The sequence below is a fragment of the Erpetoichthys calabaricus genome, chromosome 1, assembly GCF_900747795.2.
Source record: "Erpetoichthys calabaricus chromosome 1, fErpCal1.3, whole genome shotgun sequence".
Taxonomy (NCBI): Eukaryota; Metazoa; Chordata; class Cladistia; order Polypteriformes; family Polypteridae; genus Erpetoichthys; species Erpetoichthys calabaricus.
Window position 1 is genome coordinate 49290424 of NC_041394.2, and position 21800 is coordinate 49312223.

Here is a 21800-nt window from a genome sequence, read left to right on the forward strand (position 1 = left end):
TCACCAAGAGTGTCCGGGTCTAAGGCCTTTGAAAACATTTCACAGAAATAATAGAGAAATAATCACCTAATGATTTACAAAGATAAACACTGACCAACTCCAGAGGGATAAATTTAAAAAGAGAAAGAATCAGCAAAATTATCAATATGAGAAAGAGGAAGAGAGATATAATACATTGGAACAGGCAAATGCCAGCACATTAGCTTCTAAAGAGAGATCACACATGTCACACATTTACACTACTGTCATAGGGCAAATATACCCACCCATAATCATTATGTACTGTATGCTGAAAACACATACCGCATTTATGCTATGTAGTATATGACAGGAATGAAAGTATTGAACTTAATCACAATTAATCCATCATGACATGCCTGAATTATCACCAGGTTTAACAACTTTCCATACTAATAGATAAAATGAACCCACTTACCTGCTGAGCTGGCAATGCCTGCTGCTGATTAAAAAAAGCCCCCTGTTGTTGTTTCAGGAAGCGCTGCTGCTGTTGGGGATTTGCCTGTGGCTGGGTGCATGGTGTTTGTGTCTGAGAGGCTGGGACCTGTGGTTGAGAAGGTGGAGGTTGGGTGTGCGTGGTCTGCGGTTGTGAAGCTGGGGGCTGTGAGGCTTGGACATTCTGTGGTTGGATAGGAGTACTGGCAGCTGTTGACTGAGGCCCTATAAGAGACAAAGTAATAGGATACAAAAATGTAGTAAACACTTTAACAAATGGTATGTTTTATTACTTATCCCCAGTAACAAGAAACTATAAATTCAACACAAAACTAAAAAATTCCCTTACTTGGAACACAAATATTATAAAAGTAACCCATATGTAATGGCGGTTTCAGGGCGCATTAAGGATGCAAATAAAAAAAAAAAAAAAAAAAAAACAACCCTTGGCACAACTGCACTACTTCATAGAACTGTGAAGGCTGCTGAAAAGGCTGTGTGACATTTCATTAGATGAAGATGATCATCAAAAGAGCTTTTCTTAGATTTACATTATATTGATAAAATACTTTTTTTTGGAGTCCATCCATACATTCATTTTCTAATCCACTAATTTAGTTTAGAGTCACAGTGGCCAGAGCCTATCCTGGGAGCAACACGTGCAAAATGAGACCCAATCCTGGACAGTGAAATAGTCCAACACAGGGTACATTCAAGGCATACCAACAATCTCTTGTACTAGGCTAAGTTACTGTTGCCAAAATCAATAAACATTCAACAGTATTAAATAAAAATTATAAACATTGAATTTAAGGATACAAAAAAGTACCACACAAAACAAGTAACAAGAGGACATCAAAAGTAACTGAGCTACAGTTATTGTAAATTGCTGATAGCAATGTTAAGCAGATAATAGTTAAAAAGGCACACATGTGAAGACTGCTTCTGGGTTTCTTTGGTACAGCATTTTAAGTTATGGTATTACTTTAACGGTCTGGGTTGGATTCACGTCCCTGGCAGCACTTGAACCTAGAACCATTGATAATCATATCCGTGGATGAGCCGGGCAAATGAAGTCACACACATTGTCAGCAAGAGGTTGGTGTAAAAGTGCTTAAATGCAAAGTTAACCTAAAAGAGACAAGAGCTGAAATCCCCAACATGCAAAATACTGCATTGCTGTTCTTTAAAAAATAATCTATATAATCAAGATATTCTTCAGTAGAGGTTAAAAATAACCAATCTATAAAAAGATTAAGACACAGGAAGGACTTCCTTTGAAAACATGAGCCCTAGTGCATCTTTCTAAAATTCGTCATCTCCTCTGCTTATGCCATCAGGACCTTGCAGCAGGAGGAGACACCCACCAGCAGGTGCAGTCAACCTTCTGAACCAGGTTCAGGTTCCCACCACTAATTCCTTTGGCATCTGTGGGGCACAGCACCAAACCCCACTCATGCCTCCAGGCATTCAGCATCCAAGGAAGACACCACTTCACAGGGCTGTGCCTACTTCCTTAATGTTTCATTAAAACCACCTAATGTCACAAACCTCTCTTATCACAATCACTTTTTGGATGGCAGGAGAAACACTCTGTTTCTGATATGTGTGAGGTTTGAGACAATGTAGAGTGCATTTTTCAGACATCTCTTGCAACAATGGGCGGCTGCAGAGCAATATGGGCTGTCCTCCCTGTGAGAACAGAGATGAGGTGCAAACAAATTTAAGAACCAGCAGTTTTACCACTTAACTAAAGAAGATTTCCATTAGCCACAGATGCAAGGAGAATATGAAAACTGGAAACAAACAGTGACTGTGTGGGTAAACCAAACTCAGGTTCCTGAAGCTTAAGGGAGCAGTACTAGCCACTGTGTCAATGCAGGTCAGGACAGCTCGGGAAGCATGCACTGCTACAGCATGTTGCTGCACCCACCACACGACGAAACAGCTTGGGATCCTGGTTGGCAACCCTCCAGGCAAACACACGGTTCAGTCCCACCATCTATCTGCTGCAGCCAGGTGTTACGTGGGCATCCCCTTGGCCTGGTCCAGCCACTCAGGTCCTTAACAACGAAGATCCTGTAAGCCAGATCACCCTCGGGGAAACGCACCACATGGCCGTCGTGCCGCAGCTGATGCTCCTTCACAATGCAGGTAATGTGCATCATTCAGGACTCCATGAGCAGCCGCCCATTCGACACAAAGTCAAACTAGCAGTACCCAAGTACCGAAGGAATCCAGTCTTCGTCTCAGGTCACTGGATAGCGTCCATGTCTTGCTACCATAAAGCAAGACAGGAAGCACCAGGACTCTAAAGACTTGGACCTTTGTCCTTTTGTATAGATATTGGGAGCCCCTGAGCACACAGCCCTATCCAGCAACCTCATGACCTCCCCATGCTCTCCCCATCAGTCTATTGACTTCATAGGAAGAGTCACCAGAGATATGAATGTTGCTGCTGAGATAAGTAAACCTCTCGACAATGGGATGCAAATGAAATTCCCAAAATTCTTGCATATGTTAAATAATAAGTAAAATAAGTAAAAACCCTGAAATATATGAACTAGGCACAAAAACACTCAAATACTGATTTTTTTTTATTTTTATAAAATATGTGTCAGAGATTTAAGGATGATTGAGAAATGGGAAACTGTTCTAAGAAAAACTATGTGTAGGGGAAAGAACAATAAATAATCCATTTGCTTATTGTAGCGGTTTTTATACAGACTGCAATTAGAAGCTGTAAAACAACCATAACATACTTGTGTCTTATTTTATACTAAATGAGTACAATTGGATTCTGTCTCCAATTCCATGTTAACTGATAAATTCAGCATTTTACAATAAACAATAGCAAATATTTACTAGGGCTTTCCTTACCTCGTAGGAATTGGGTGATAAAAACTTTGTATTCCCAATGTTTCACACACACAGATTATTTTCATGAACATGAGGGGGTGGAAATTGCTCTAGCGATTTTAAGTTAAAAATAAGCTCATGGGGTTGTGAGGGTGGTACTGACCACTAAGATAATGGTATGTTCACCCACAGGAATCTGACTAGTTATTATACCACTCCTGAAGGGCATAACAAGTGAACACTTTATCGGCTCCAGTTGGATTTCTCAAGACTGTAAACAAAAAGACTTGACTCCACAGAAATAGGAGAAAAATGGGAAATACTTCAGAAAATGTATATTGCTATAACCCAAACAACAACAGAATAATGTATCCTCCCATTTGCCAGAGTAAGTGGCACAGAACGCATTGCTTATTAGGATATACAGTACTGTGCAAAAGTTTTAGGCAGGTGTGAAAAAATGCTGTAAACAAATAATGCTTTCAAAAATGGAAGTGTTAATCATTTATTTTCATCAATCAACAAAATGCAGTGAATGGACAAAAGAGAAATCTAAATCAAATCAATATTTGGTGTGATCACCCTTTGCCTTCAAAACAGCTTCAATTCTTCTAGGTACACTTGCACACAGTTTTTGAAGGAACTCGGCTGGTAGGTTGTTCCAAACATCTTGGAGAACTAACCACAGATCTTCTGTGGATGTAGGCTTCCTCACATCCTTCTGTCTCTTCATGTAATCCCAGACACACTCGATGATGTTGAGATCAGGGCTCTGTGGGGGCCATACCATCACTTCTAGGACTTCTTGTTCTTCTTTACGCTGAAGATAGTTCTTAATGACTTTGGCTGTATGTTTGGGGTCTTTGTCCTGCTGCAGAATAAATTTGGGGCCAATCATACGCCTCCCTGATGGTATTGCATGATGGATAAGTATCTGCCTGTATTTCTCAGCATTGAGAACACCATTAATCCTGACCAAATCTCCAATTCCATTTGCAGAAATGCAGCCCCAAACGTTCAAGGAACCTCCACCATGCTTCACTGTTGCCTGCAGACACTCATTATTGTACCGCTCTCCAGCCCTTCGACGAACAAACTGCCTTCTGCTACAGCCAAATATTTCAAATTTTGACTCATCAGTCCAGAGCACCTGCTGCCATTTTTCTGCACCCCAGTTCCTATGTTTTCGTGCATACTTGAGTCGCTTGGCCTTGTTTCCACGTCGGAGGTATGGCTTTTTGAGTGCAACTCATCCATGAAGACCACTTCTGGCCAGACTTCTCCGGACAGTAGATGGGTGTACCTGGGTCCCACTGGTTTCTGCCAGTTCTGAGCTGATGGCACTGCTGGACATCTTCTGATTTCGAAGGGTAATAAGCTTGATGTGTCTTTCATCTGCTGCACTAAGTTTCCTTGGCCGACCACTGCGTCTACGATCCTCAACGTTGCCCGTTTCTTTGTGCTTCTTCAAAAGAGCTTGAACAGCACATCTTGAAACCCCAGTCTGCTTTGAAATCTTTGTCTAGGAGAGACCTTGCTGATGCAGTATAACTACCTTGTGTCTTGTTGCTGTGCTCAATCTTGCCATAACATGAAACTGTCTTCCACAACCTCACCTTGGTAGCAGAGTTTGGCTGTTCCTCATCCAGTTTTAAGCCTCCTACACAGCTGTTTCTGTTTCAGTTAATGACTGTGTTTCAACCTATGTGTGACATTGATGATCATTAGCACCTGTTTGGTATAATTGGTTGATCATACACCTGACTATAATCCTACAAAATCCCTGACTTTGTGCAAGTGTACCTATAAGAATTGATGCTGGTTTGAAGGCGAAAGATAGTAACACCAAATATTGATTTGATTTAGATTTTTCTTTTGTTCGCTCACTTTGCATTTTGTAAATTGATAACAATAAACAATCATTATTTATATTTCTGAAAGCATTCTTTGTTTACAGCATTTTTTTACACCTGCCTAAAACTTTTGCACAGTACTGTAAATAATTAGCCGACAGGACATCTGCCTGCATAAGCATGCAAGTTAAGAGTACTACGAAACTGAAAAATTGCGTGATTTTTCTCCTCTTTGTTCTGAAAAAAGTAAGCATCGCTTTACTCTGATGTTATTGAGTCATAAATTGCAATTCATTATTTACTGGACAAGACACCAAGTTATTGTGTGTAAATGGGGACATCCATAGCAGATTAACTATGAAACTAAAAATTAAACTTTCCAGTAGTAGCAAAGTAACTTTGATAAAGGTTGCCAACACATTTGCATAATGAATTATTATTTTAAAAAGTGTAGTAAAGCCAATAGCCTATTTTAAAAATGTAAACAAAATCTGACACTGGATTATTTATTAATACCATAAGAAAACTATTTTCAACTGAAAAGTAACAAAACAGGAAGTGGAACAACTTTCACTTGGATTCACTAATATTGAGGGCATAAAGGGTGCAAATCTTCATTACAAGATAAAATCTAGACAACTTGTATCAAAATCCCAAAACAACTATTTCAAACAAAAATAATGAAAATAGTAAGATAATGTAAATCAAGACTGCTTGGCTACTACATTATTATGTTGCAAAATTATTTTATTAAAAAGAAATACTGTAGGCATTGGTTTGTTCTTTGTAAAAATTAGAAACTAAAAGGTATCATGACGATATACTCTAGAATGCTGCCTTATATACATTCCAAAGAATCATGTACAGCAGAAATGTGCATATACTGTAGTGAAATGTCCTTAGACAACCCCTTACATTGTCCCTACAATAACAGCAATCATGGTTTAAAGATATGCATTAAATACAGTATGTACACTATGTACTGTATATACATCAGTAAAGTGTATCAATAGATTTAAATGCAATATACCCATGTGCAGTAATATTATTTTGCAGGTGAGGTGACTCAGGCTTCGTGCTCGGGGTATAGCTGAGGCAGACATGACCCTTCAGTTCATTAAAGGAAGTTTAACAGGCATTGCTACACAAAAATGCCAGTTAGCCAGTTGATATGTACAATTCAGACAATACACTTGCTGAGTAAGACAGTGAAATTTATACATGCCACGTGATGCAGCAGGAAACACAAAAGGACTGCATCGTTGTCTTCCCCCTGCCACACTGTACAGTTGTGTGACAGAGAGTGAGAGTATAACAGACTTATGGGCATGACAGCCTCTTTCTCATGCCACAATAAACTAGACAGTGCGACAGTACAGAATGGACTTTTGCTTTTCTTCTTTTCAACTTGCTGTGGATGAGACTGAGCAAGTGTAAACCAAGCACACTTCTAACACTTGGGGAGAATGTAGCAGGATGTGTGACTAGTTATCCCTGCACCAGTGCATGCCTCAATGAGTGAAACAAGCCACAGCACACTGGATTTCATTTGCACTGGTGTGGATGAAAGGCAGTATGAGAGACACTAACAGCAGTGACTGAAACCATTGGACAATATGTCAAAGGGGCCTTCCACACATCATGAGAAAAAGCAGATCATCCTGTTCTACAGTGTTTCAAAATTTATTGGGCTCTTTTCCTTTTTTATGATTTGCCACCAAAGCTGCATTTGTACTGTATATGTATCTATAGTCCTCAAGAGAAAAAAAAAAAAAAACACCTGACACCTGTTCTGTAATGGATTGGCCTGGGACTGGTATTTGGGGAGGAATCTTCAAAATCCTGCCCTGCTGATCTTGTTTTCACATGACAGATATATCGCTGGTCAATTAAAGAAATTCTGCCTGCATTTAGCATGAAATATATCCTCATCTTGTAAATTGGAGTTTCCATACATATATATACACCAAGAATAATGTAGGCCAAGATATACTGTTGAATAAAAGGTACCACAATTCAGCAGTGTTAGAAATTTGGTTTTGAATAACACAAAAATAAAGCTGAATGTTATGTGTATTTATTGTGTCATCTGTCAAACATCTAGTTTGTGACATTAGGAATCTAAGCATCTATGCACATACAAATATTATGATGATAAAGTGAAGGTAATCAAAATGAGCAGTTTCCAGAAATGAAAAACAGATGAATTATATTAGGAATGTATATGCGGGTGAAAGATATGCAACAAAGGGATATTACAAAGTAGCTGAGTCCACTGCAAAACACTGAAGTCCTTTCACTGATGGAGAATTTAAGGAAACACTTATGCAGCATAGAATCTATCCGATGGCTTAACAAACAAAACATTTACATGTAAATATCCATCATCAGTTTAACAGCATTTTCCAAGAAACAGACACTGCAAGGATTGATCATCATCATCAAAATACTAGTCATGGACCAACAATCTGCTGCATATAGCAGATGTACAGTAATCCCTCCTCCATCGCGGGGGTTGCGTTCCAGAACCTCCTGCGAAAGGTGAAAATCCGCGAAGTAGAAACCATATGTTTATATGGTTATTTTTATATTGTCATGCTTGGGTCACTGATTTGCACAGAAACACAGGAGGTTGTAGAGAGACAGGAGCTTTATTCAAACACTGCAAACAAACATTTGTCTCTTTTTCAAAAGTTTAAACTGTGCTCCAAGACAAGACAGAGATGACAGTTCCGTCTCACAATTAAAAGAATGCAAACATATCTTCCTCTTCAAAGGAGTGCGCGTCAGGAGCACAGAATGTCAGAGAGACAGAGAAAAGCAAACAAATCAATAGGGCTGTTTGGCTTTTAAGTATGCGAATCACCGTGGCACAAAGCTGTTGAAGGCGGCAGCTCACACCCCCTCCATCAGGAGCAGAGAAAGAGAGAGAGAGAGAGAGAGTGAGACAGAGAAAAACAAACGATCAAAAATCAATACGTGCCCTTCGAGCTTTTAAGTATGCGAAGCACCATGCAGCATGTCGCTTCACGAAGTAGCTGCACAGAAGGGAGCAACATGAAGATAAACTTTCAGGATTTTTAGACGAGCATCCGTATCGTCTAGGTGTGCGAACAGCCTCCCTGCTCAATCCCCCTACGTCAGGATCAGAGAAAGTCAGCGCAAGAGAGAGAGAGAGAGAAAAGTAAGTTGGGTAGCTTCTCAGCCATCTGCCAATAGCGTCCCTTGTATGAAATCAACTGGGCAAACCAACTGAGGAAGCATGTACCAGAAATTAAAAGACCCATTGTCCGCAGAAATCCGCGAACCAGCAAAAAATCCACGATATATATTTAAATATGCTTACATATAAAATCCGCGATAGAGTGAAGCCGCGAAAGGCGAAGCGCAATATAGCGAGGGATTACTGTACTTGTTTTCAGTTTCACTCTTGATGAGAGCGTGCAAGTTAAGGATATGCTGTGGCTCATAACAAGGTGACTTGGCTAAAACCTTGCTAGAACATTTTAAAGTGCAAGAAGGTGATATCAGTAAATCACCTGCAGTTACTATTGATGGTGATCCAACAACAACTATAAAATAAAAGGATTTGTTAAAATATTAAAGGGGTACAGGCTAATCTTCAATTCAAAATCCCAATCCCATGCAGTTTGCATTTCCTGTTTATGATGTGCACCAATTTTTCTGGAAGCATCTATGTAACAATACTTTTGCCAATAATGCATATGGTTTTGCAAGTTTTGAGCATAAAACTGGATAACCAAAATGTGAATTATGTGGCACGAATAATACGATTTTTCTTTTTTAATCTATGGATGTTTTCACATTGTTTGCTATGATACAGCACTGGTCACCATTAACTTGTATCATAAACTTTTTTTACTTCTGCAATAAAACATGAGATTACACATTTGTATTGCCCATCACTATAAACTACATTGGGTAAGTAGCATAGCAAAAAATAATTTTTCAGTATAGTATTCCTTATAAAAATAAACGAAAAACAAATTACGACAACCCACCACCCATCAAATAATTGACAGTTAGCAGTGTGTGCATGGCACTTGAAAGCACCCATTAATACGTGTCAAGACCATAGACCTACCTTGCTGAAGAGGTGTTACGACAGGCGCATTAGCTCTTTTGCGTGGAGTGAGGGCTGGCTGTATGGGAAGGATGCCAGCAGTTGGCTGAGTCTGCCCTGCTTTTGGTCGTTGACGAGGGGCAATAGAGGTCTCTGTAGTGGGAATGGGGTCAGTCAGCCTGAACAAAAAAAAAAAAAAAATCCAGTAAAGAATGGAATAAAATTTTTTACTTCGGACAATTAAGTGGGTAACATTGAACAACGGCACATTTTGGAAATGCATAGTGGAAAAAAAACAAATAATAAAAAAGGTGAATTATAAATATAGAAATTCAGAAATACAAGACAGTTCATTAGGCAGGTCCCCAGGATTACAGAAATGTGCTCTGCTAACTATATCAAGCCGGGTTAATCATCTTGCTGACAGTTTCTTAATGATTTACTAATGATTTTCTTCTTCATGATTTATATGGCTTATTCCTTCCCCTCAATGAATAAGCATGTTGTAAAACAGTAACAAATCAATGTTTTAGGTCTAAGAACAGAAAGTGGTCTTTTTTTAGTGGAGAAATCCCATTACACTTTAAATTTATTTTACAAACAGGGCACAGCAAGGTGGCTTTACAGAGTGAGCAAGAGTACACATAAAATAACAATAAAATAGAAGATTATTCAATGCACCATAAATTACAAGACAGCAAACCCAATCTAAAGGTGAACTGTGAGTTCTACACATGACAGAAGATTGATGGGGTGAAATAACAAAAAACATAGAAGCCTCAGGATTAGTAAAATGTATAAAAACACTCAAATTACAACTGCCTTTAATTAAAGCTGCAAGATCACACTGTAATCATTTGAATTAATATGATGGCCAGAAACAGAAAGCTCCAAATACCAGAAAAAGAATAATTAAGCAAGAAAATGAGAAACTTTTAAAATCTGAACGTAAGAGCTACAAAGACAGATTCCAACTCTGTTGCCATGTGTTTAAGGGTTACAGCAAATCAAAAAAAAACAGGAGGAAAAAATGTTAAATTTCACAATTATATTATTTTAATGCCCACATGCTGCAGGTTGTTTTCATTTGTGGGAAGTATATTTGAAATAAAATTTTGCTTAATAAAAATATTAAATGATTTTGCTTAATAATAATATTAAATAATAACAGCCTTTTTTGTTTTATAGATGTCAACAGTTCACAGAACAATTAAATTGGCGATCATGAGCTATTACTGTCAGCACATCTCATCTTTTTGTTTCTCAATAGAACTGGTAAATTCAACAGCTTCCTGGAAGAACCAGAACCTAAACCCCCAATAAACTTAACTGGATTGAGTTCATAATGGCTCGATGTGTAAAGCATAACACAATGGCATTAAAAATGTGTGTTGCACAAAGGTCAAAAATTGTTCTGAAATTCTAATTTTAGAAACCACCCAGACAACGACATTCTCTACAGGCACAGTACACTGAAATTGACAGATGTGTTCATACTTGTGTATACTGGGCATCATCTCACACTGTCTAGCTGTGAAATCTATATCTTGCTTGGCTTTCACACATAATGCCACTACACATCTGTATTACAGAGTTAAATGTCTCAGCTTTTACAGTGTGCAATTTTTATCTAGGATTTCCCGTGACTTGTTCATAAATATGGAACGCTGCACTACAAAAATCCAATTTTCACCTGTGATGGCATTTTCTGAATTTGCGTTAAATAATTGCTTCAGTTATTTGCAGGCACAATACTGCAATAGACGTCACTCTTTTCAGAGATCATAAGGAGAAAGGTGAGCTTATTTTCAAAAGATGGTTAAGACTACACAGCCTATAAATAATTTAAACTATACAGTACTACCTATTAAGGACCACATTCACATCATTCCCTCCAAAGTGTACAAAAGGAAAAGACTTGGATAAAGACAAAAAGCAGGGCTGAGAAAAATAACTAAACACATGTAGCAAAATACACTGTCGCCACCCAAGAATCACAGAAGATCATAAAAAATTGAAGCAGTTGCATTGTTTTGCTGCAAAACAAGAAAGTTGTCTTTTTAACTTCCTTACATTCCACTGCAATACAGCTGAAAACATATTTGTTGAATACTGAAAATATAACTGTTTAAATAAATAGCACCCTTGGTGAACTGATGTATGCAACTTTTTCAGTAGTAGGCTAAACACTTTAATATTCCAAATTACCAACAAATACAACTTGAAATATTTTTTCTGAATTCTTGCCACAACATTAAAAGAAAATGCTTAGGAAATATAACATTTTAATCAAATTGCCGATCATGAGACTCATCAACAAACCCATTTATAAAAATGTGCTGAATGTACACCTACTTTGGCCTACTGAAACATACAGTTTGTTGTGCTCAATCGATCTGTGGTGCCCCTTATGAAGTGCTCAATCGATCTGTGGTGCCCCTGGTGCCTAAAGCCTTGGCATTTCCTGTCTCTGGGACATCAATAGTCATGAACCAATAGTCATGACTAGGGCAAATGAGGACACCAACAACAAGTTACTAGGGCAAAAAGTGCAAAGTGCATTTATTCACAATTCAGTCAGTGTCCAAATCAAAAGTGCAGCGCAAAAACTCTTCTATAAATATTCTATAAAAACAGTCCATGTTAAAATAAATATAAACAGATCCATATAAATATGTTAAAACCAGCTTAACCAGCTTATTTCGCCTCTCATCTCCCCAGTGCTTCTCTCACTCCAACTCTGCTCACCCACTTGTGTCTGCCTTCTGGTGAACGCGGTCCCCTCTCTGGTTCTCATTCCAGCCACCTCAGTTGATCACTGCTGGAACGTTCTGAGCCCAGCTCAGTCGATCTGCCACCATCCTTTGGCATATGCTGGATTACTCTTGGAGCGCTTGGCCTCTCCTGCTTCTTGTATCGCTCAACTGGCATGACCCCGACTCTGGAGTGCCATTCCTCTTACTCTTCTAACTGCTTCACCTCCTTTCTGTTGCACTGGCCCAACCGCCTGATCCTGCTTTATTTTATTGCGATCTTCTTTTTTTGTCCTACTTCTATTCTCCTTTCACTTATTCCCCTTCAAGCTTCTCAGATCTTTTATATCCCTGCAAGTATAGGTGCTGTGCTTATTGACCCACAGAACTGCTAATGAGGGTTGAGTGCACAAACCACTCACCTGCATGTACATAATTAATTAATCCGTTCCCAAATTAGCGCTTTGTGGCCACATATCTATCCTCCATACATCTACACTTGCATATCTAAGACGGACTATTTTAAAACAAAACCCTGCACTTGTCCTAATCTGAAACTGACTCTTTACATGCCATTCAACAACATTTGTGAGATGGAAACTATAGTAAGAAATGAATTAGAAAAGTACCTATAAGAAAATAACATACTAAATAACAACCAGCATGTGCTTGAGAGAGCAAGATCTTGACAAAATAATCTTTTAATTTGTTTTTCAACAGGTAACTGGAATAGTTGACAAAAACAAAGCATATGACATAATTTACTTAGACCTTCAAAAAGCCTCTGACTCAGTTCCACAGCTAAGATTAATTCTGAAACTAGAAGCCACAGGCATCAGAGGAAACCTAAAAAACTAGATCTCCAGTTGGTTAACAGACAGGAGGCCAAGTGTACAGATAACAGGAGAATGAGGACATCAGTTGAGTCCCTCAGGGGTATGTCATGAGACTGATACTTTTTTTGATTAATAACTTTGATTCCGGAATAGTTAGTAAACTTGTGATTGATGAATGGCTATCCTAAAGTAAGTAATCTCTGAAAAGGATTTAGTGATTTATATTAACACAATTTTTTTGTGTAAAAAGCAATTGCAGAAGCAAATAAAAAGTCAAATAAAATGTTAGGTTACACAGTAATATGAAAATTGTTAGATGTAAATTGAAGGATATTATGGTTACGACTATATAATGCACTAATGAGACCATATCTTGAGTATTGTGTGCATGCTACAAGAAATATATAGCAGCACTTGATGGTGGGTGGAGGAGAGCAACCAGATGTATCCCAGAACTTAAGGACATACAGTATTGTACTCTGACAGACTCTGAAAATTAAACATGTTTAGTCTCAAACTGAGGAGACTGTGCGAGGACCTAATCCAGGTCTTTAAAATCTCAATGGCACTGATGAAATAGATTCTGCAGAAATATTTTAGCTTAAGAAACAAACTACTGAGACATGTAGTTGAAAGCTTAGCTATTAGCTAAACGAACAAGATTGGTGGATTGAATGGTCTCCTCTCTTTTGTCAAATTTCTTATGTTCTTGTACAAGTCAGTTTTGCACAATACTAATGAAGATTAAATTGTGCCAATAAAATTCTTTATTGTAGCCACTTATGAACAAGGTGCCCCGGAAGGACAAAGTCATGTTATTTTTCCATACCAAAGGGTATCTTCTTTCAAATAAACAAGTTTCCATGTTCTCTTTACTCTTTCATTATTAAAATATGTGATACCCCGAGAAAAGGAGCGCGTGACAACTGAGTGAATCTGCTTTTATCAAATATCTCACCTATGTCAAGCCACATACAGTGAAAGACTCATTACTCTTGGACAGCTGAGATTCAGCCCATTCTGATGATGTATAATTGTCTATGATTGGTCATTCAAGTTACATGTCAGAGATATGCATAAAATGTTTCTGTGAAAGCTCATCTTTACACATTGTTACACACAATGTTTAAGTCAGATTCTGATAATAGTTTTGACTTTATTGAGAAAAATGCATTTGATGCTTGATTTCTAAGTACTGCTTTTAGCATAACTTGGAAAAAAGCCTGGAAACAATGAGGAACAACTTAAGCACATTTGGGTTAGGGAGAATGCCATGAGGGCTATGCGGTCTTTTGGCCTTGGGACCATGCAGATTTATCTTTTTTTCTCTCCAGTAACTGAAGTTATTTTTTTTTTTTCGTCCTCCCAGCCATTTTACCTTATAATTGTACTTGTCTGTACAGACTGACAACATCATATTGTATATAAGGAAGCTAATTATATATTTATGTTATGTATGTGTCTTATAATCATCTCTTTGATATATTGTAAAGCACTTTCAACTACTTTCTTTGTATGAAATAAATGTAGCTGTTGTAACTTCAAGCATCACAGCATGCAGTTTTACAGTTCAAGTGTCATGGGTTCAATTACCATATCTGGACACTGTCTGCTTCACATTCTCCCAATGTTAGTTTACTGAGCTGTTCTCGTTCACTTTCAACATAGAGTACAGCCAATGTTTCTTTGCACATCTATGTATACTGTTAAGTTGTACCAGTGCCTCTCAAGTTTCATGTGAGGGGACCCCTCTACCCCAATTTAATCGAATGTCACCGTAACACGCTGCTCAGGTCACTGTGTTGCAAACACATGAGAAATAGAGGTGTTTTACCTAGTGGTTTGTTCATGATAAAATACCACCTCCCACCGGGATCAACTGCGCCACACAATGTTTTATATCCATTTTTAAATCTTGTCCCCAAACCCCAATCTCCAGAGCATGATTACAAATGGGAAATAAAATGGAAATGTGGCCTTTTTCGGGGGATGTGGTGATAGACTATAGCAAGCATGACTACTAATGGGATAAAAACATCTTGCACAGCTGTGCTGATTACTTCGGTGGTGGTGCATATTACACCGTGAACAAGTCTCATGTGCTTGCAACCAAGTGACTGCCATCTGTGGCTCAAAAGTGGCTGAGAAACACTGGTTAGGTGTATGTGTCTGTATGAACAGCTTTGCACTTAGGACTGTGGTTTCCTGCCCTGTGCCCATAGATGACAGGAAAAGCATTGTCCCCACCCTGTAACCCCATAACCCAGCACTAAAGCTGGTATGTTCAACATGTTTATGTATTAAGTTTACTCGAGACATGAAGTGCAAGAAAAAAAGCAACAACAAGAAGAACAAATATATAAATTGACCTGGTGAACTTCAGAAGGCAGGAGATGATGTGTGAATTGCAACACAAAAACTCCAATCTAGCATACAAAACATAAGCTTCCTCTGTGTCTAGTGGTAAACAGAAATGGTTTCAAAGACTGGCATGAAAAACAATTTTGAAAGTAAAGATTTGGATGAGTACACAATTATACATGCAAAGTTACAAATTTTTTATTTGTTGCTTCAGAGTGATATATAGTGTATGTCTGTGTATGCATTTTCTCTAAAAATCTGAAAAAAATATATCTGTTACTGCAATACTTGTTTTGAGAGGTACAATAGACTAATAAATGTTTCCAAAAAGAGACACAGTGTTTCCTTAGAGGAGGACACCTTGCGCCAAACAGTATAATTTTGCAATGCTGTGGGATCTGAAATCTAAATTTGGTTCAATCCTAGCTGATTGATTGGGGGAAAAAAAAAAAAAATTGATTTTAGAGTTGTGCATCATAAAACGTCTTAGCTATGTACTGTAAATTCCAGTTTGCTTGACAGAAATCACTAAAACACAATTTGTTGTGTTTTATTTAGATGATATTGGTTTAAACAAGGTTTTAAAAATTTAGTGTTGCACTTACTACTCTTCATTCATGTGTAGCTCATTTACTAAACAAGTAGAGCAACAGCCATTTATGTTTGGGTACACAATAATGCCAGATACCATTTAATTTATAAGGTGTTAATATTAAAAAATTATTTCAATTACATTAACGATTGTTTCTTCCCATCTGTATTCTTACCTGGCTTTGGTTTGGCTCTTCTTGGCTGCAGCCTCACTTGCTCGGATTGGTTCAGGAAGCTTTGTTGGAATAGGAGAATTCTGAAGGAGAAAATTAAAAGAATACTTCAATATTACTATACAGCATGTCCTACACACCTAAAATATGTAATAAAATGTAGCATATCTTGATGTTCTAAAGCCTTGGTAAAAGGCATCTACCAAATAACAACATATATTAATATTGATTAACTTTGATTGAAAGCCATACATTTTAAAATCAAATTTAGACACTATTATTTTGTTACATAAATTAGAATCAACATTCTGCTTATACACCTGAGTGTACATTTAAACTCTCATCATCAGTTTAACAGCATTTTCCAAGTTCATGTAGATTGTCCAGCTGCCACTAAAATCTTTTTACTCCACTCTCAGGGGTCCTAGCATATTTTACAGAGAGCTGCATTCTTCTCATGACACTACCCACCAGCTCCAAACGTGTTTTCTTCAGATGCAATCTAGGCTTAATTTGGTAAATTATTACAAATAAATCTGTGGTATTTTTAAATGACATTTAACAATTGTTTTAATTCAAATATTTTGCCAACAATTTACCATATCTAAGTTAATGTAATTAAATTTCAGAAAGATTTAATTGTATTGATAGCCCATTTTTATTTTTGTATTTCTTACAAAATACAAATACAAAGATTGAAATTCAATTCTGTACATAATTCACACAAGGATACTTTGAAATTTTTTTCACACTTTATTTTTCATTTTTAATAGAAATTTTAAATTCACTATGCCTCAATATAGACTCCCTGCTAAGTCTTGTGAAACACATATTCTGATTGCTTTAACAAAATGTTTTTCTGGTTGAGTGTGTACCTATTACTGCACCTCTTATTTTCCATGCAGTCATTGTCTGCAAATCTATGACTTCTCTTAACTATAATGAAATTTTCAAAGCTGTCACTCTTATCATTGAGAACAAGAGACCTGGTTTTAATGTTGCATTGGTTGATGTTGATTGCCCTCCTAAAAGTTCTCTAAATCTCTCATGCCTGTCCAACTGTTCATTTGTATACAGTACACTTGGGTGAAGTGAAGCATTAGACCCATAATAATAATCACATAAACAGGTGTGAATTTCCTTTAATACCTTCTACCCACAAAATCACATCAGATTTCCCTGCTCTTTGGTGCAACCTGAGACACAAAGTAGTGTTCAAAATAATTTCAGCACTGACAGTAAGCTTACCAGCTGCAGGGTATTGAAGCACTAGATCAAAGGTTACAAAATTGTGTTCTAAAGTTAAGCATTTTGTATAAATAAACACAAAAAATGCATAGCCAGTCCTAGCATTTTATAATGGGATAACTTGGGATAACTTCAACTAGCCATATTACCTTTTAAATTAAATTTAAAAATATTTGATATCTTTTGCCCTACGTGTAACTTCAGTGATTTTTCACACTATCTGTGTGTGTGTCTGAAGCCCCTCTTGAGAGTGGCTCTATAAAGCTTTTTTTCTTAGACTCTGTCTTTTCGAGGAGCCTTGCTTACCTCCTTACCATCTGTCTAATATTATGCTTAACCTCATTTGAAAGCAACTCTCAGTGTGCCTCCTACACCTTTACTCCCCTTTGTGTGTCTCACACTTGCACTTCCTCTTTCAACTACATCACCAAACCCAAACTGACTAATCAGATTGCTCGTACTGACCAGACACATACACACACACAGAGGCACAGACCCTCAGTATTGTATTATGTAATAAATATTTATCCACCATCTGTTTAATAAACTTTGGGAACTGAGCTGATACAGGGCAAATATTCACTTTGTATAAAAATCTTTTGTGAAGTTTTTTCCTGGTCAATGTTTGACAGCATCATATGATAGCAACAAGCTAGTTTCTGGCAAGAAAATGTATCCACATATTTTATGGCTAGGCCTAGTAATAAGTGCAATGTGGAAATTTGCAGCTGAGAATATTACCACACAATTTTTGGAGACAAATCCAACTTACTGAACTCTATCTAACTGAATTTGTTTTTGTTGATACAGCTGTTATGCCCTTATTATAGATGAGTTTGCTATATCAAGACATTTTGATTGCTACAAGAGTATGGAATCCTTGGATTCCAGCAACACATTTCGTGAGTGTATGCCACTGCAGGGAAATCTCTACTAAAAAGTACAGCCCCAATACCAGTGGTTTTGTATGTAATAGACTGGTTGTAGGTATCAGGATGCTTCAATTTACATATAAAACTGAAAAATCTGCCATTTACGAAGACATGCGACACTTGTCTATGTACTATGTCACCATGTGGGGCTCAATTGTTGTCTTGCCAAACAGCATGTTTCGTATCAGCTTTATTTGTTACTATTCTGCTTCATATAAAAAAAACATTTCGAATGTCAAGTAAAAGAAGAAATGTTGAGTTTATATATTCGGTAAATTCTGTAAATATGTTCAGTAGTCCCCTTAAATGTTATGGCTCTCCCTCTAGGAGGAAGCTTCTGTATGTTGATGGATGCAATTATTCTGCATTAAAAAAGCACTTACAGCTTACTATTTTTTTTCTTAGCAAATCAAGAGATGGAATACTGTGGTTGTAGCCATCCTGATTAAAACATGACATTTGGGATATGACCTGAGGTGATGTGACGGTTGCTAAGCCCAGCTTGACTGTTGTGGGTGGATTTGTCACTGCTATATTTTGGCAAGATCTTACTTACTTAAATACAAGCAATTTATTGTTAGCAATTTCTTTGGATTAAATGATGAGGGGTTTGGTATTGTGTTGTGCCTGGCGAGTCCTTTTCCTTTATTGCCCCAACATAAATAAAATGAGTGCCTGCTGTGATGTAGAATTTAAGAGGAATGCATCTGATATACTTTATAAAGCACTTAATATGTTTTATTCTACCAGTAAAGGGCAGTAATACAGGAAATGGACATATAATGGTAAATAATGTCTGAAAGGACTCACAGTAACATTTTTTTCAGTTCAAAACGGGGTTTGTTAATTTTTTTCATTCATTCCATTTCTCTGCATTGTTTTTACAATATGAAACTGAAGATTTAGTTCCATGCCTGTTTTTACTGTCTCTTTGCATATTATTTTCCTCATTATCCATCCATCCATCTATCCTCTTCCGCTTACCCGAGGTCGGGTCGCGGGGGCAGCAGCTTGAGCAGAGATACCCAGACTTGATGGATTTCCTCATTATATTTTATAAAAATGTTAATACATCCTAATGTTATTTTGCACAGTGCCTGCCATGAATGGAACGGTAAATTTGTACTAAATAAAAGGACGTAAAGCACTTGATAACAGTGTGATCAATCAGTGCTTTGGTAATAAAAATTCCAAATTTACATTACAAAACATCAGCATTCCCTTGTAAATAAGACAATATAAATTTGTTTTTCTTTTCCATTTACTTTTTTATTTCTGTGTTGTTCTTTTTGTCTGTTTGCAAAAAGTGCTCATATATTTTATATTATATAATGCTACTCATATCTGCCATAAATGGAAAGCAGAATTTACACTTTATCAACGGACATATAAACTTGATCATAGGGTGAAATATTACAACTTTACAATTAAAAAAAATTTAAAAAGTTAAACACAAGGAAAATTTGGGGGTTTAGATCAGTATAGGAATCTTTGTATATAAATATATGAAAAAAATTTCCTTTGTGACATTTCACCAACATGACTCCAAGTACCCTTTGTATCTGTGATTCATCAGTGGCAGTAAGCATGCTGTCGGGCACTATCGTTTGATCCAGGTTATCAGAGTTCCTATTTCTGATGTTGCAAATGTTTATGCTTGACCACATAACTCATGTTCACTAAAGGGTAGGGCAAAAAAACTGAGTGAAACACTTTTTAAAGAAGAATATTAACCTGATCTGAGCTAACTGTAAGTAATAAGAGATCATCCAGTCCTATCTGGCTCTGTCTCCCCTTGTCTAATTGTATGTGCCTATTCCTGGTATAAACTGACTATCAAATATAGCACATCTCACAGGGTCACTGTAAATAAACTGGTGAAACAGTATGTACTCTGACTCTGTGTTCAATAAACAAATGAAAAAGAATGCTGCAGGAAAAAAAAGAAAAACACTTCCAACAGTCTTGATGTGAAAGCAAAAATAGTAACTGTTGTAATAAAAATTGAAATGTGTTCTTTAAGGCAGAGGATGAATTGAGAATAAATCTGATGCAAAACAGATATGACATTGACAATTCAAAAATAAAAATGACATTATTGTTTTAAACATTTTGCACAAAACATCTAATACATCTCAAGAGGTCTAATTAAAAATGGCTCCCATTTTTCAGAATTTAGGAACAAAGGAATAAGAGTCACTTATCTCTTGTAAATCTTGTGAATGCTTTAATTTCCAAGAATAGCTACAATTAGTTCTGATGAGCAGATTATATTTAAACCAAATGAATGTTTAAAATGTGTAAATTGGATTGAAGAAAACCATTGTGTGCCTCTCATATTTTAGGCCTTTTTAAGGTCTAAGTCAAATCATGATCTTTGTCTTCTGGGCAACAATTGTCAATTGATTTTGATGGAAAATGTTGCGAATATCATATGGAACAAAAACAAATTATTATGTCCCAATCTGAGGGGTGTATTGCAATTTACTTTTTATCAAGGTCCATGCCTGTATGTTTCAACATACATGCCACTCTTCTTGGATTTTACCTTAACAGGGACTACATATAATGCATATTCTTCACCAGCCCTAGTAAGAGCACAGATAAAAGTTACTAGTCCACTATAAGGCGGGGTATTTTATCTGTTGTCAGTTCAGTTTATTATTACTGTATTATCAAGCAATCTTAATATGTGTAAGTCAAACAAACAAAAAAAAAAAGAAAAACCCATCTTTAATAATCCTTTTCCGCACCACTTTTTGAAAGCTACAAAGTAAGAGTGTGCCTGCCTGTATAAGAGATGGTGTCAGTGTGCCTTGTAGTGTTACAAAACTCTCTGTGTACTATTTAAAACTACAGTCATTTTAAGTATGAAATAATATTGAATTCCCTACACAACACCCATAAACACCACACTTAACTCAGTATACATCTTCCTCTTACTTTGCAACACTCCACAAGATCATTCTCATCTCCTTTTTTTCCAGCTTTGTTTCATGTTTCACCTTGAGTGGCCATGTCTCACTCCAACAGAATTTACTTCTCACACACCTTTCATAAACTTTACCCTTTGACGCCAGAGAGGCTCCTTTAAAAGTCAAAACGGAGGACAGCTTAAGGTGGTTTAGGCATGTGGACTGAAAGGTAGAGGGTGATTGGTTGAAGATGTGCACCAAGAAGTAGGTCGAAGAAGATTTGGTTGAAGGTAGTGTTGAATGATATGAAAAGAATTACTCTCGTTCCAAAAGGATGCTAAATGAGCCTTTGAGGAGATAATTTAGCCATAAATCATTACTTAATCAGTGTTGATGCATTTGATTCTTGTATCAAAGAAAGGCAACTCCAGACAGAGTAAAGTTTTCAAAAATCCACAATTTTTTGATCATTTTCTTTGAACCAGTCCAGAACTTTAATACCCTTGTAGAAAAGGAATGTTTACCGACGAAAAGCCCATTAGCAAATCGATACATTACTGTTATGAATGGATGCATCTAGCTGGCAAGAATGTTCATGCAGTGTTTCCCATGGCATTCAAAAAAGTCACAATCCTGTTGCACACAAACAGAATATCACTAGCAACCTGCACCACTGACACCCAGAAGAGAAGATCCTTTACCAGACAAAACTGTTTCAGGTATCCATCCTGCAGTATAAACA

General features: G+C 37.1%; 1 protein-coding gene across 12 annotated transcripts in view; it reads right to left on the reverse strand.

The window, feature by feature from the left end:
- aak1b (AP2 associated kinase 1b) overlaps positions 1–21800 on the reverse strand; it is a 142985-nt gene that overhangs the window by 48113 nt on the left and 73072 nt on the right. For all 12 annotated transcript variants that reach the window (XM_028799121.2, XM_028799090.2, XM_028799093.2 and 9 more), the window contains exons 9-11: positions 15967–16046; positions 9271–9428; positions 437–678 (exon numbers count right to left, since the gene is read on the reverse strand). In XM_028799121.2, coding sequence (XP_028654954.1) covers positions 437–678; positions 9271–9428; positions 15967–16046 — 480 coding nt within the window. The remainder of the gene's footprint in view (positions 1–436; positions 679–9270; positions 9429–15966; positions 16047–21800) is intronic.